This window comes from Microtus pennsylvanicus, chromosome 1 (assembly GCF_037038515.1).
Source record: "Microtus pennsylvanicus isolate mMicPen1 chromosome 1, mMicPen1.hap1, whole genome shotgun sequence".
Classification (NCBI taxonomy): domain Eukaryota; kingdom Metazoa; phylum Chordata; class Mammalia; order Rodentia; family Cricetidae; genus Microtus; species Microtus pennsylvanicus.
In genome coordinates, this window is record NC_134579.1 from 97,938,042 (window position 1) to 97,953,507 (window position 15,466).

Below are 15,466 nucleotides of genomic sequence, written 5' to 3' on the forward strand. Positions count from 1 at the left end.
GTCAGAAATTTCTCTAGGAAGTGAGAACAGAGGAGCCTTCAGACAGTGGAGGAGGCCCCGTGGAAGAACTCTGGGTGCTCAGGAGTCAGTAGAGAATCACGGTAAAGTGACTGACATTCCCTGGCCCGTCTCATGTGGAGGACTGAGTGGGGACAGGACCTCCCCATCTCCACCTCCTTGTGGCCAGCAACTTCCTTTATCATTCTGCCTTCTTCTTTCCCATGTTACAGAAGATCTGCCCTTGTGGTCACTGAGAAGATGACTGCACCCATGAGCTCAGCCCCCATTTTTTACTGGAAGATACAGCCTTGACCTCTGCATGCCGGGTTTCCTCTCTTCTACCCTGACCTCCTGTCTTATCCAGTCTTTCCCATTCCCTATGCAGCCTGCAATCACTGTTTCCTCAGCTCCCATTTCCTCCACTCCTGCCCTCCCCCCAGTCTGTTTCTCACTATGTCTCCCCTCATGCTGGTTCTCTCTCTCTCTCTCTCTCTCTCTCTCTCTCTCTCTCTCTCTCTCCCTCCCTCCCTCCCTCCCTCCCTCCCTCCCTCTCTCCCTCTGTATAATAATCACAGTTAAGAGATTGATCACTTTCTGCTCACCAGACACAGTGAGGAAGGAGGTGATGAGGAAACACATTCAGTCCCAGCCCTAGCTTGGTGCCCCCACCATCGTCTGCTCTTTGCACTCTTGCTGCCTATCAGGGACTCCTCACAGCAGCCCTGGAAAACTAAGGCTCAGTGGACACTCTCGCCCTGGCTGCTTGCTGTTGCCGGGTCTGTAACTTCCCTGTGCTTCTGGGTAAGTTATAGACTCGTCTCCCTCACCTCGACAGTGACTCCAGAGCTACTCCAGTTTCTGAAGGAGCTTTTTTTTTTTGCCTCCCACCACCCTTAACACAAACTCAGAGGAAGAAACCAAGGGTCAGAGAAGCCGGGCACATGTCACATGACTGCCACACGGCAGGTGACTGGACTTCAGTTTGATTGAGTTCTCCTAGTCTCACTCTCTACACTGACTTCCTGCTCAGTGCAGCCTCTGAACTCTCCTCAAGGCCACGGATCTGCTGCTGGGCTCCAGGGAGGCTGTTCCCACAGAAATCTTCAGTGATTCCTTCTAGCTGTGGCTGTTCTAGACCCTTCTTTGAATGCAGTGGGCAAAAAGGGCTCAGAGCAGCAATGTGTCAGTTATGACATCGCCTGGGACATCTCTGAGAGTGAACGCAGCTGGTCTGTGAATAAGTCGAGTCGTGAGATGTGGGGGCAGTGGCCGTGGTAGCCAAAGAGCTGGTTCTGTGGAGGTCATCCCACCCTTTCCCATGACAAGGTGCCATCAGTTCCCTGAAGGGCAGGAAGATGTGATTGTATCAGAGGAAGTGACATTATTTTCTCTGAATGACATGGCAGAGGCGATTTCCATTTCCTTAGATTTCCTGGCATTGATTGCCTTCTCCATGCTCCCCTGCAGGTGGCTATGCAGCTGCCTCTGTCATGTCTGCTTTCTCTGCCTTCCTCACCCCTTGCTAAGTCTCTAAAGGAAGGACTGGGCCTAATGAGCTTGCCCTGTGCCAGCAGCTGGTCTCCAGCATTTTTGTACACTGTTGGTCCCTCAGGATCCCAGCTGTCCCTGTGCTCAGCCTCACTGCTGCCACCTGCTGGCCACTCAATCCCAAATCATGAACTCTGTTCAAATTTCAAGTCCTGGACTCAGTTGTTTCCCATTGGGACCCTGCTGTGGGACGATTTCTGTCCAGCAGGCTGTAATCAGTCTCCTACAGTGACAACTGCATTTCCCCCAAGAGCAGTGACTGGGCCCTGAAGCCATGAGTCTTTCACAGGGAAGGGGCACGTTCTGCGGAAGAGCAGCATGGGCTGTCCAGTGCACACATGGGGCTTTTACATACAAGTGACCATGGGGAGGAGTGTCAGACTGCAGTGTTAGAACCTGGCTGCCTCTCAGGCTGTAGCAGAAATGTGCCCTGCTCCTACAGAATAAAAAAGTGTTATTTTAAAAGCTAAAACATAAAGTGGGCTAGGCATGATGGTGCATGCCTTTAATTCCAGCTTTGGGGAGGCAGAGTCAAAGGCAAATACGAATGGATCTCAGTGAGTTTGAGGCTGTCCTGGTCTATATATAAAGTTACAGGCCAGCAATGGCTATATAGATTTTGTCTCATAAAAACCAAGCAAGCAAACAAACAAAGAAATCCAAGGTAGAATGTGTTCTGAGTAGTAACGCCTGAGTTTGTCCGCTGCCCTCCACATAGGGGAGCTCACACGTGCACACATGTGCAGCTGAATACAGACACAGACACGTCATGCAGGGAGACACCCATAGCTGATGTGCCCCACATGTCTACCCAGTCCTCATCCCGAGTAAACACAACCTTCTGAGGTCAGCCTCTGTGACCCTTCAGACTCCAGTTCCTGATCGTGTCCCCAGCATTCAGACCCCGATTTTATACCCAGCTGTGTTTTCCCATGACAGTGATGGCAGAGAATAGACTCAACCCTTCCTACTTCTGCCTGAACCATCCAGTTCCAGAAAGTTCCCTCAAATAACACAGTGAAGGGCAGATGGGACCTGCCCCAGCAGACAACTCATAGATGAAAACTGTCCATCTGTCCATCCATCTGTCACACTATCCACTCTCCCATTCCATTTATCCCCACTGGCATCTAAGAGCACCCAGAAGAAACCCAGAGTAGCTGCCCAGATTGGGTCCCGAGAGAGTTGAGAGGATGCTAGAGAGAGGGTGGAGGATGATGGCCTGTGGTGTAGACAGGACACTCAGGCTGCACTAGGACATCACAGTAGCACAGTTGCCCTGACCCCACCTGAACTATTTTCTCCCCTTGATGATATCAACACCTGTGATGTGTTCTCCAACCTCAGTGTGAGCACCTCCCTGCACCCCTGTATAGGGGAGCCCCAAGAAGAGACTCTATACAGTGTCCTACAAGTCTAGTGAGTGGCGTGGTGACCAGATCAGCCTCCTACTCCTCTGTGAAGTCTTCCAGGTTCTGCAGATAGCCAAGGCAGAGGAAGGAACTCACATGTCATTGAGTTTGAGGTCACAGAAACTGAGAAACTCTCAATTTCCTCCTCAACTTTCTATATTGCTTAAGCCAACTATTAATAGTCACAAATTTAATTCGGTGAATCTAACGAAAAACTGTTTCTTTAGATTCTCTTGTCTTCAAGTTCACAAGTTCACTGTTGCTGAGTTCAGTCTCAGAGGCTTGGATCCAGTTACACCACAGTAGACATCTCACAGCTGCCTCAAGAGACTGTACTTTAGTCGTGAGAAGCCTTGGTGACTTCTCCATCACCCCTCCATCTGCAGCTAGTTCCATAGGGATGGGACAGTTTTCCAATGACTCAGAAAAGGCCCTTGATTGATACACATTTGAGACTTGTCACTGATGGAATAAGAGCTGCATCTATGCAGGACTGTGATTGGTGGATCTGAATTGTGCATGCCTGTCTTAGGGTTTCTATTGCTGACAAGAGACACCATGAGCATGGCAGCTCCTATGAAGGAAATAATTAATTTGGGGTGTCTTCCAGTTTCAGAGGTTTAGTGCATTGTCTTCATGGTGGGACATAGCAGCATGCAGGCAGACATGGTGCTGGAAAAGGAGCTGAGAGTTATCCTTCTGAATCCGCAGGTATCATGAAGTGAACAGTATCTACAGTAAGTGTAGCCTGAGCATTGGAGACATACAACCCACCTCCACAATGACACACTTCCTCCAACAAGGCCACACCTACTCCAGCAAAGCTATGTCTCCTAATAGTGCCACTCCGTATGGGCATATAGGGGCCAACTACAGCCACACTGCCAAATGCCCACACATCTCTTCTGGCTGTGAAAGCAGCCTGGATTTCATCCTTATTGGTCAGTGTGGATGCGGTCCTTATATCCCAACATGCTCTTTGGTACACGCTGACCCACTGACTATCAAATGTTAAGACAGGCTGGCTTGGGAAAGAAGTCTTGTCTTAGGGGAGACCCCAGAGGTCAGAACATCCACACAGCAGGAAATAAGGAAAACGAGTGTTTGTAGTTAGGCCTGTGAGGAAAGGATACTGAATATTGGACCTAAGCAAGCCATGGTCTGTCACCTGAGGAGGGGCATGGAGTGTCCAGGGCCTGAGGCTGAGATGTCAGTGTCCAGGGAGAATGGGGAGAGGAACAGGGTTCTCATGCAGTGGTTCTCAGTGTGGACCATGGTCCCTGCCTCTCTGTGTCCCAGCTCATGGACACAATCTGCTGTTCTCTAAGGTCTCACATGGGGTGTTATGAGAGACAGGATGGGCATTGCTGGGAGAAAGATATTTATTAAAAATGTTATTAACTTCATGGAAAGGTAGGTAACAGCAGAGTTGGGATCTCAGGACCAGAGACAGACAAACTGACAGGGTTCCGAGGAAAGGAATTCAAGTGCACATTGCAGAAGTAGGGTTCTCTTCCTGTTCCTGTCCATGGACGGATGTTTCACAGCACAGCCTTCAGCCCTGCTCTCTGATTTCCAGGCTTTGGTGAAGAAAGGGGTTGAAGATGCAGGATGTGTGGGCACCAAGCCTTAATTCGATGGAAACTAACCACCCTGGTTAGCGATGCTGGCCCCTGGAGTTCCATTACCTGGGGACTAACAGTGCCGTGCCTGAGAAGGAGAGGATGGTTTTCTGCAGTCAGTTTTCTACTTGTCTTATTTAGGTCCCCAAATGAACGCAAGTCATTGGTCTTGGCTGCAGACAGCTTCTCCTACTGAACTATCTCTCTGATCCCCACTTTTCTTTTGTCCATGAATACGTAATTTTCAAACCCTTCATTTAAAGTAAACTTAGAAAATGCAATGACCATAATTTATCCCCTTGAAGAATCCACATTATTTTTTTATGACATGGTCTCTCATTGACCTGGAACTCTAGACTAGCTGGACGGACAACTCCACGCTTCTGTCTGTCTCTCATAACAAACTTCCTCAAGCAGCCCCTGACCTGCTCCTTGGGATGACAGCCGCTCACCTGGCTGGGGTTTCAGCTTTAGTCTGCTGGCCTGTAGGAGAAGAACCAGTGTCAGTGTGGCAGCCATGCTGATCCTCTGTCTGCCTCTCAGCTGTTCTCTGTGTTCAACATTAGGGGCTCAGGACAGCAAACAGCTCTGTAGCAGCCAATCAGGGACAGGTCTGAGAGTCCGCAGGACCTGAGGCCAGTGGTCCGCTGTCCTTCTGCACAGCACAGCCAATCAGAGGACAGCTCTCCTGTCCACTGCCCCTTGTCCATGCCCTTCTCCCTTTGCTTCCTTTCCCTGCCTTGAACTCATGTCCCCTCCCTGCTCTCCCTGCTCTGCACTCACCAGGCCTCCCTTTTGTCTCCCTGGAACCTGGCTCCCTGGCTTCCCTGTGAGTGCAGCTGCTGCTCCCTGCAGATTCAGTCTCAGGGTTCAAATCCCAGTCAGATCTGCTGCCTCCCAGAATGCTGCTCTCCACCTCTCAGCTGCTCTTCTTATCTACTGCAGGGCTGAGCCCTTTCGAAAATTAGGGCCCGCATGTTCAAGTCTGTATTTCTGAGCTTTCCATTACACTCCACTATCTGCTCATCTCTGCTCCTGTCCTGTAGTCTACTTACCATGGATTTAAGTCTGTTCTGAATCCAGTCCACACTTTACTTTTGTTTAATGTGTATCCAAGCTCTTGTGGAAGCCAGGTTGACCTTCAACTTTCTATGTAACTTCATAACAGCTTGAACTCTTAATTCTGCCCCCATATACTTCTCAATGCTAGGATTAAGGTGTTCCCTACCATGTTCACATGTTTGTTTCTTAGAATCCTTTTGATTTTAGAAGAAAAATCATTTATCTTTCCAGAAAAGCCATTGGGATTTGAATAGAGACTACACTGACTTTTTTGCATTGTAAGGAGTTATTGTATAAAATTTTCCATTATTCAAATGTCCTTACATATTTCAGTAGTTTTCTACTTTTCATAATTTTATTTCTGTGCAGTACATATATGTATGTGTACATTTGCAGATGCACACATATGTGGGTGGTAGAGGACAACCTTGGGTATCATCCTGCAGGAGCTGTCCTCTATAGTTTTGGGGACAGGTCTGCCCTTGATTGGGGTTCACAGATTGGGCAAGCCTGGCAGCATAGTGAGCCTCATGGATCCTACTGCACCTTTCTGTCCAACATAGTCAACTTTATCTGTGACTCCTAGGGATGGTACCCATGATTTTGTGTTTAAGGGCAAACCCTTCACCAACTGATCTGAATCCTGGCTGCTCTCTCATTTTTCTCAGCAGTGTTTAGGTTTTAGAGTACAAATCTTTCACCTCTCTTAGTGTAGGTTCTCCCAGACATGTTCTTTTCACCTGTGGGTCTAATGCACACCATTGTTTAATTTCTGTGTTGATACCATATCCCCAACTCAAGCAGTTCTCTGTCTTCACAGTCTCATCTCCTGTGTGATGCTGTCCCTGAAGGCTGCTCTACCTCAAACTTGTTTAGCAGCCACAGCTCTTTCCAAATGAGCAGTTAGCCCCTGGGGCTCCTGCGAGTCCCTTGAATTCCTCAGGAGCAGGCTGTGTTCATCTGCACTTGATCCTTTAATTTCCAGCTGGGACTCTAAGGAATTAGGAGCAGATTCAGTCCTGGTTGAGTTCAATTCTTTTCTGTCCTCGTGTTCTCTGGACCCTGTCCCACACGTTTCCTGTGATGGCTGTTCTTGTCAACTGGACTGAATTGGGAATGAACTATAATCCAGTAATGAAGGGTCACACTTGTGATCTGGATCTTTAGGGAGGAAGACAGCATGTCTTTGATCCAGACCATGATTCTGGAAGGCACCTTTCATCTGGGCCACACCTTCTGCTGGGAGCCAGTGCAAGGACAAGGAAGCAGGAATCCTTCACCTACTTGCCTTTACCTCCGTCATCACATTTATTTCCATAGTCAAGATCCCAGCAGAGCAGCTGAGATACCAGCCTCATGGGACTGAGAAGCTACTAGGTCCTTGGTCTTTCCATTCACAGTTAGTCATTTTTGTATGGTAGCCATAAACCATTTCAATAAATTCCCATATATTCATTATATTCAAAAATATATTTCACTATATATTTATACATATATCCATTCCATAAATTCTGTGACCCTAGAGAACCCTGACTAATACATTTACCAATTTCCATGTCCCACAACTGACAAAACTCAGAGGTAAGCTCAGGTGAGAGCCTGTCCTGGACCACTCACCTTGTCTTCCACCAGAGGAAGATCAGCATCACACAGACCGGGGTTATGAGCACAGCCGTGGCCACCACCACCCCAATCGTGGCTCCTATGTTCACAAATGAAGGATTCCTCTGGCCCTCTGTGTCCTCCAGTCCAGCTGTGGTGACTGCAGAGGTGACAATGGAGGGGCTCTTCGTGGTGGTTCTGACTGCTGGGGAGAGATGAGGAATGAGCAGGGATGAGGAGGGATGGAGTGAGGGTCACATCTTGTCTCCTCTGTGCATGGTAGGATGGGGAGCAGCTGTTAGAAGTTCACAGAGGGGAACACATGCTGAAGGCTGAGACTCCAGGAGAGCAAGCTCAGTGCACACCTCCACCTGTCCTGGCTGTGTGTCCTCAGATTTACATTTAGTCACAGATAATTAAGTCATAGAAATACAGTTGTTTTGGTCATAAATGCATGGAAGAAGCAGATGTCTCAGTCTGTATTGTGATTGCTCTCAGGAAATTTAGACCCCGAGTTTGATCCCTAGAATGCATTTGAAGAGCCTGGAGAGCCTGGCATGGCCTTTAATCTTAGCCCTAGAGGCAGAGGCAGGCAGATCTATGTGAGTTAAAGCCAGCCTCTCTCTCTCTCTCTCTCTCTCTCTCTCTCTCTCTATATATATATATATATATATATATATATATATATATATATATATATATATATTTAGTTTCACACCAAACAGAGTTGAGTGAGTTGTGTCCCAGTAAAAGGAGGCGGAGACAGGCATGTCCCTGGGCCTCACTGGTTAACCAGCCTAGTCTATTTGGCAAACTTTAAGCTAGTGAGTGACCCTGTCTCAGAAAATAAGGGAATGGCTCCTGAATATTTCCTCTAGCCTCTGAATGCATATGAAGTATTGTCAGTGCTTGGGGAACAGAAGCCAGGAGCAAATGCAGTCCCAAGAGCCAACCCAGTCCTGAGACACCGGCAGATCAGTATTGAGCCACCAATCCTATTCAGAGTTAGCATCTCCACCAGAGCAGAAGGGGGACAGAATCAGCTACCTAGGACAGACAGCAAATAGCTCCACTGGGAGAAGAAGCCAGAAGTAAATCCAGTTCTTGGAGCCAACCCAGTCCCGGGACACTGGTGGATCAGGATTGAGCCAGTGACCAGATCCAGAGTCAGCCATCTTCACAGGAACAGGTTCAAGTCCAAGCTAGGGACTTCTGCAGAGGAGATCCAGACCAGGAATTACTGAAACAGTGCAAAGCTGGCAACCTAGGCCAAAGTAGGCCTGAGACAGCAAACTCCAAGGGAACACAGCAAAGCACAGGAACACTGAGCTACGTCCAGGAACACAGAGTAACCAATGGGGTAACTAGAACTGTGACACTGACTTACAACAAGGAACAACCATCTGAGCTTTGGATTCACTGGCACCCAGAAGATTATTCAACAGAATCTTAGACATCCCCAACCAAACTTATTAGAGGAAAAGAAGAATAGAAAAGGTAAGATTACATGCTATACCACAAAGAGCAACAGAACACCAGTAAAACCTAAAGACCCCTCAACAACAATATTTGAACAACCAAAAATGGATGAACCGGAAGAAGATGACCTAAAAAAAAATAACTTCAAGAGAATGTTTGAAATTCTTAAAGATAAAATGAGATATTCCCTTAAAGAAATTGAGGAAAAGACAAACAAAAAATTGGAGGGTATCAGCAAATCACTTAAAGAAACCCAAGAAAAAGAAATTAAACATATAAAAGAAACCATTCAGGACTTGAAAACTGAAATAGAAACAATAAAGAAAACACAAGCTGAAGGAATTATAGAAACAGACAGCATGAGAAAAAGATCACAAACGCAAGCATGAACAGCAGAATACAAGAGATGGAAGAGAGAATCTCAAGCGCTGAAGACACAATAGAGGAAATAGACTCTTCAGTTAAAGAAAACATTAAGCAAAAGCTTAACCCAAAATATCCAGGAAATATGGGACACCATTAAAAGGCCAAATCCTAGAATAATAGGTATAGAAGAAGGAGAAGAAGTTCAACTCAAAGGCACAGAAAATTTATTTAACAGAATCATAGAAGAAAACTTTCCCTACCTAAAGAAAGATAAGCCTGTGAAGATACAAGAAGCTTACATAACACCAAATAGACTGGATCTAAAAATAAAGTCCTCTCGCCACATATTAATCAAAACACTAAGCATACAGAGTAAAGAAAGAATATTAAGAACTGCAAAGGAAAAAGGCCAAGTAACATATAAACGTAGACCTGTCAGAATTACACCTTACTTCTCATTGGAGACGATTAAAGCCAGAAGTCATGGTCAAATGTTATGCAGATATTAGAAGACCATGGATGCCAGCCCAGACTACTATACCCAGCAAAAATAGAATGACAAAACAAGATGTTCCATGACAAATCTAGATTTCATCAATACCTAGCCACAAACCCAGCCCTACACAAAATACTAGAAGGAAACTCCAAACCAAGGAAGATGGCTACACCAACAAAAACACAGACATTGATGATCTCGTTACAGCAAATCCTGAAGAAGAAAAAAAAATGCACAAATTAACATCACCAACGATGAAAACTAAATTAACAGGAGATAGCAACCACTGGTCATTTATATCTCTTAATATAAATGGACTCAGCTCACCTATAAAAAGGCACAGACTAACAGATTGGATATGAAAACAGAATCCATCCTTCTTCTGCATACAAGAAATACATCTCAACCTCAAAGACAGACATTGTCTCAGAGTAAAGGGTTGGGAAAAATATACCAATCAAATGGACCTACGAAACAAGCACGTGTAGCTATCCTAATATCTAACAAAATAGACTGCAAGATAAAATCAGTCAAAAGAGACAAAGAAGGTCATTTCATATTAGTCACAGGAAAAATCCATCACGAGAAAATTTAAATACTGAACATCTATGCCCAAAATATAAGGGCACCCTAATATGTGAAAGAAACACTTATAAAGCTTAAATCATATATTAAACCCCACACACTAAAAGTGGAAGACTTCAACATTCCCCTCTCACCACTGGACAGGTCAGTCAGAAAAAAAATGAACAGAGAAATAAGAGAACTAACAGATGTTATGACTCAAATTGACTTAACAGACATCGATAGAATATTCCATCCAAACAGAAAAGAATATACCTTCTTCTCAGCTCCTCATGGAACCTTCTCAAAAACTGACCACATACTCCGTAACAAAACAAACCTCAACAAACGCAAAAAATTTTGGAATAACCCAATGTACCTTATCAGATCACCACGGTATCAAACTAGAAGTCATCAGCAATACTAATTCCAGAAAACTCACAAACACATGGAAATTAAACAATGCTCACCAGAATCATCAATGGGTCAAGGAAGAAATAAAGGGAGAAACTAAAGACTTCCTAAAATTCAATGAAAATGACCACACAACATACCCAAATTTATGGGACACAATGATAGCAGTGTTAAGAGGCAAGTTTATAGCACGTCATGCTTACATAAAGAAGCTGAAAAGATCCCACAGTAGTGAATTAACAGAACATTTGAAAACTTTAGACCCAAGAAGCATCTCCTTTCTCTTCCATCCCTGAGCCCTGGCAGCTGCGGTTAGACATTACATCAGGTCAACATGGCAGCCATAGAGACTGCACAAGAACTGTGCTGTGGGCGTCCTCTCACAGGTTGGCTTTAATCCAGTCAACAGCCACTGCTGGATGTGTGGCACAGGCCTTTATCTCAGCACTCAGGAGACAGAGGTAGGCAGATTTCTGTGAGTTCCAGAAAAACCAGCACTAAATGGTGAGATCCTGTCTTATAAAAACCAAAATACCAAAATATAAAAAAAAGAGCAGCAGAGCAAGGTTGTGATCAACAAGGAAGCACACGGAGTCCCCAGCTCCTGCAGGGCCATTTAAAGGGTGCAGGGGTAATAGAAACATAATGTTCCACACAGTGTTCCCAGTGCCTGGGTCTGCAGTTACTTCTGCTTCAGAGGAGAGGCAGAAGACAGAGCAGCCACATCATAAAAATGGAGACTTTAGTTCCCAAGACCCTTGGGCTTGTGTGGGAGAGGCTGAAGGCAGGAGAGTAAGGAAGGAGAGAGGGGAGTTGGGAAATGGAGATTTATATAATGGAGTTGTTGGGAGAATTCCAACAGAGCTCCACCTGGTTTGATTCCAGAGTGTTGTAATCTAGCCTTAATCTGCCTTTTGTGACTGCTACATTTTGTCTCCTGTGCGCTTTATATGATTTTTGCCTGAGAATTTTCCGAAGGTGCAAAGCCTGTGCAAACTTGGTTGAAGCAGTGCTCAGAACACCTCAGGCATTCTTCATTTGAGGATTTGGTCAGCTTAGATGAGAGGTGTTGGGATGTGAAAATCAACTTGCTAAAAGATGTAAGTTGGAGAACAATAAAAGGGCCCTCCCTAAGCTACAATGGTTCAGTCTGAAGACAGGAAACCCCTGCTGCTAAAAGGGTGAGAATCATCCTTGAGGTGCCTTATCTCTTGATTTCCTGAACCGGAGAGTGGGTAGGGAGAGGTGAGGGATGTGTCCTGGGAGCTAGGATGAGGCACAGGGGACTGTGGTGACAGATGGCAGTTAATAGTTGGATTGTAGGACACCTACTGCTGATCTGGCCTTAGCTTGGAGCTGTGTGGAGATGCTCCATATGGGGACTAACTAGAGCCCTGACACAGGACCAAGTGAGTCAGCTACATCCTGGAGATGTCAACACACCTCGAGATCTCAGGGAAAGGGAAAGTGACTAGGACTGCAGGGTTAGTTTGGACAGAAAGGGGGTGAACTAGAGGGAAGGCCTCATGCTGAGATCTAGAGTGTGGTAGGGTTCCATCTGAGCAGAGGGTGACAGACAGGTCAGAGGACACAGCAAAGACTTGTCACAACCACAGTGGAAAGATCCTGTGTCAGAGCCAAAGAAAAGGAATTTTAAACCAGGGTCAGAATTCTGGAGTCTGAGGTGACATCAGGGGACAAGGAAGCCAGAGGCATCAAAGCCTGAGCAAAGGTGGCTCACCACGAGTGATGATGATTCGGGTCCCATCAATAGACTGCACCATCTCTATGCCTTTTGTCGTTTTCAGACGAACTCGGCAGATGTACACTGTCTGGTCTTTTTTCTTCAAGCCTAGGATTCTGAGGACTCCTGATGTCTGAGGCTGTGTCCAGTTCAGAATGAGCCGGTCCTTGAAATGCTCGTGTATGAAACCCGAGGAGGAGTTGTAGATAAATTCCCCATGGAAGTGCTTCCATCTCCAGAGAATCCACATCTGTGGATCCTTTGCCAACTCCCAGGGGAAGTAGAAGGAGAAGGGGATCTCGATGGACTCACCCTGGACACCAGAGAGGCGTGCTAGTTGGTTGACACCAAAGGTATTTCCTCTGTTGGATTCTGCTGAGTTACCTGGGAAGGATGGGGAAATCTTGTGTCTCTGCAGGACTTGGAGAGAACAACCCAGAGCTTCCTGAGCTGTCATCCACAGACAGCTATGTGACATAGGGAAAGACTGGCCCTATGTCTCACTGTCCCATATAGGACAAGAAAGACAGAGAAAGGCTGGGTTGAACCCACTCTTAGGATGAGCTCTCTTTTGGGGCACAGAGGATAGTGTGGCTCCTCTAGACACCTATCCACATGACAGCTCACTCTTCCCAGCCTCACTGGCCCCTCCTCTGGTTAAGGTAGAGTCCCTGCTTGCAAGGTCCCTCCACTCACCAGCTTGCAGGCACAATGTTGGCAGCAACAGAAACAGGATCCAAGTCATGGCCTGGTTCTCTCCAGGAAGTGAGACCAGCAGAGTCATCAGGTGGGAGAACAGGTCCTCTGGAGGGTCCCTGGGGTGGTCAGGAGTCAAGAAACAATCAGGGCAAAAATGATTCCCATCCCCTGGTCTGTATGTAGAGGACTGAGTGTGGGCAGGACCTCCCCATCTCCACCTCCTTGAGATCAGCAACTTCCTTTATTATTCTGGCTTCTTCTTTTCTTTGTTGCAGAAGATCCTCCCTTGTAGTCACTGAGAAGATGACTGTGCCCTTGAGCCCAGTCCCCATTTTGGGCTGGAAGATACAGCCTTGACCTCTGCATGCCCGGCTCTCCTCTCTTCCACCTTGACCTCTTTCTTACCCATTCTTTTCCATTTCATATGCAGCCTGTAATCACTGTTTCCTCAGGTCCTGATTTCCTCCACTCCTGCCCTCCCCTCAGTCTGTTTCTCATTGTGTCTCTCATCATGCAGGTTGTTTGTCTGTCTGTCTGCCTCTCTATCTTTCTCTTGTAATCTCAGATAAAGAAGTGGTCATCTTCTGATCATTTCAGACACCATGAGGAAGGAGGTGATGAGGAAACACATTCAGTCCCCAGCCTTAGCATGATGACTCCACCCTCATCTACTCTTTGCCCTCTTCTTGTCTTTTGGCTACTCTTCATAGCATCCCGGAAAAACCAACACCCAGTGAACAGTCTCGCCCGAGCTAATCACTGCTGTGAATCTGTAACTTCCCTGGGCAGTCTGCGTGATCTTCCCCCTCCACGCCAGAGCTACTCCTATTTCTGAAGGAGCCTTCCTGCCTTTTACCCACCTTAACACACACTCAGAAGAGAAAACCAAGGGTCAGAGAAGCCCTGGCACATGTCACATGACTGGCACACAGCAGGTGACTGGACTTCAGTCCCATCGAGTTCTTGTAATCTCACTCTCTACACTGACCTCCAGCTACTCGGTGCAGTCTCTGAACTCCCAGCAAAGACCATGGATCTGCTGCTGGGCTCCCGGGAAGCAGTTCTTACAGAGCATTTGAGTGACTTCCTCTAGCTGTGGCTGTTCTAGAACCTTCTTTGAACAAAGTGGACAAGGAAGTCTCAGAGTAGCAATAAGTCTGTCACTCATGACATATCACCTGGGACATCTCGGAGAGTGGATACAACTAGTCCGTGATAAGAATGAATTCATGAGAGGTGGGGGCAGAAGCTGTGGTAGCCACAGGGATGGTTCTATGGAGGGTCATCTCACCCTTCCCCATGACAAGGTGTCATCATTTCCATGAAGGGCAGGAAGATGTGGTTGTACCAGAGGAAGTGGCATCATTCTCCTGGAGTGACATGGGCAGAGGTGACTTCCATTCCCTTAGATTTCCTGGCATGGATTGCTTTCTCCATGCTTCCCTGAGGTGACTGTGCAGCTGCCCTCTGTCATGTCTGCTTTCTCTGCCTTCTTCACAGTCCCCATGGTCCTCTGATCCCTTGACCTGAGCCAGGCACAAACTCTCACGGCCTCACTGCCAGCTGCACATGGACTCACTTTTTTATTTTAGATTTTTAATCATTTTACACACCAACCACAGTTCCCACTCCCTCCTTTCCTAACTCCCACTCCATCCCCAGCTACTCCCAAAAAGGGCAAGACTTCACATGGAGAGTCAGCTAAGCCTGGCCCATCAAGTTTAGATAGGAACAAGCTCCCTTCTTCTTCATCAAGACTGAGCAAGGCATTCCACCATCGAGAATGGGCTCCAAAATGCCAGATCCTGCTCCCACTGCCAGGGATCCCATGAACAGACCAAGCCACACAACTGTCAGCCATATGCAGAAGGTCTAGTTCTGTCCCCTGCAGGCTCCCCAGCAGTTGGTCCAGAGTCCCTGAAGTCTCGTGAGCTTTGTTCATCTGTCTCTGTGGTTTTCCCCATCATGATCTTGACCCCCCTTGCTCATGTGATCCCTCCTCCCTTGATGGAGGAAGGTCATTGGTTAAATTAAAAGAAACTGCTTGGCTGTCCTTGGTTAGGAGATAGGTGGGAGGAGTAAACAGAACAGAACTCTGGGAGGAAGAGGAAGTGAGGTCAGACTCGACAACTCTCCTCTCGGGAGCAGACGCCTTCAGAGAGACATCACGCTCCGCTCCCGGGCAGACGCAAGCAATGAAGCTCCGACCCAGGATGGACATAGGCTAGAATCTTCCCGGTAAGCGCACCTAGGGGCGCTACACAGATGATTAGAAATGGGCTAAATTAATATGTGATAATTAGCCTAGAAGAGGCTAGATAGGAATGGGCCAAAGCAGTGTTTAAAAGAATACAGTTTCCGTGTAATTATTTCGGGTAAAGCTAGCCGGGCAGGGCAGGCGGCTGGGGTTTTGGGGACGTAGCCCCGCCGCCCATATTACTACACTCCCTCTCTTTGA

At 46.9% G+C, this 15,466-nt stretch overlaps 1 protein-coding gene across 1 annotated transcript; it reads right to left on the reverse strand.

Annotated features, from left to right (window-relative positions):
* Positions 1 to 4,365: 4,365 nt before the first annotated feature.
* Positions 4,366 to 13,161, reverse strand: LOC142851193 (paired immunoglobulin-like type 2 receptor beta-2). Its single transcript, XM_075975091.1, has 5 exons — positions 13,006 to 13,161; positions 12,307 to 12,693; positions 7,262 to 7,451; positions 5,008 to 5,065; positions 4,366 to 4,670 (listed from the first exon to the last, which is right to left on the reverse strand). Exons 1-4 carry the CDS (start codon positions 13,091 to 13,093, stop codon positions 5,053 to 5,055), a joined length of 678 nt encoding a protein of 225 aa, XP_075831206.1. The 5' UTR covers positions 13,094 to 13,161; the 3' UTR covers positions 4,366 to 4,670; positions 5,008 to 5,052.
* Positions 13,162 to 15,466: the final 2,305 nt, after the last annotated feature.

Excerpts from the sequence above, each read along its gene's own strand:
- LOC142851193 (XM_075975091.1), bottom strand. The coding sequence starts at position 13,093 with ATGACTCTGCTGGTCTCACTTCCTGGAGAGAACCAGGCCATGACTTGG. Across the intron at positions 12,694-13,005 it reads AACATTGTGCCTGCAAGCTG|GTAACTCAGCAGAATCCAAC; the intron begins GTGAGTGGAGGG and ends CATCCTTCCCAG. Across the intron at positions 7,452-12,306 it reads CCGAATCATCATCACTCGTG|CAGTCAGAACCACCACGAAG; the intron begins GTGAGCCACCTT and ends ATCTCTCCCCAG.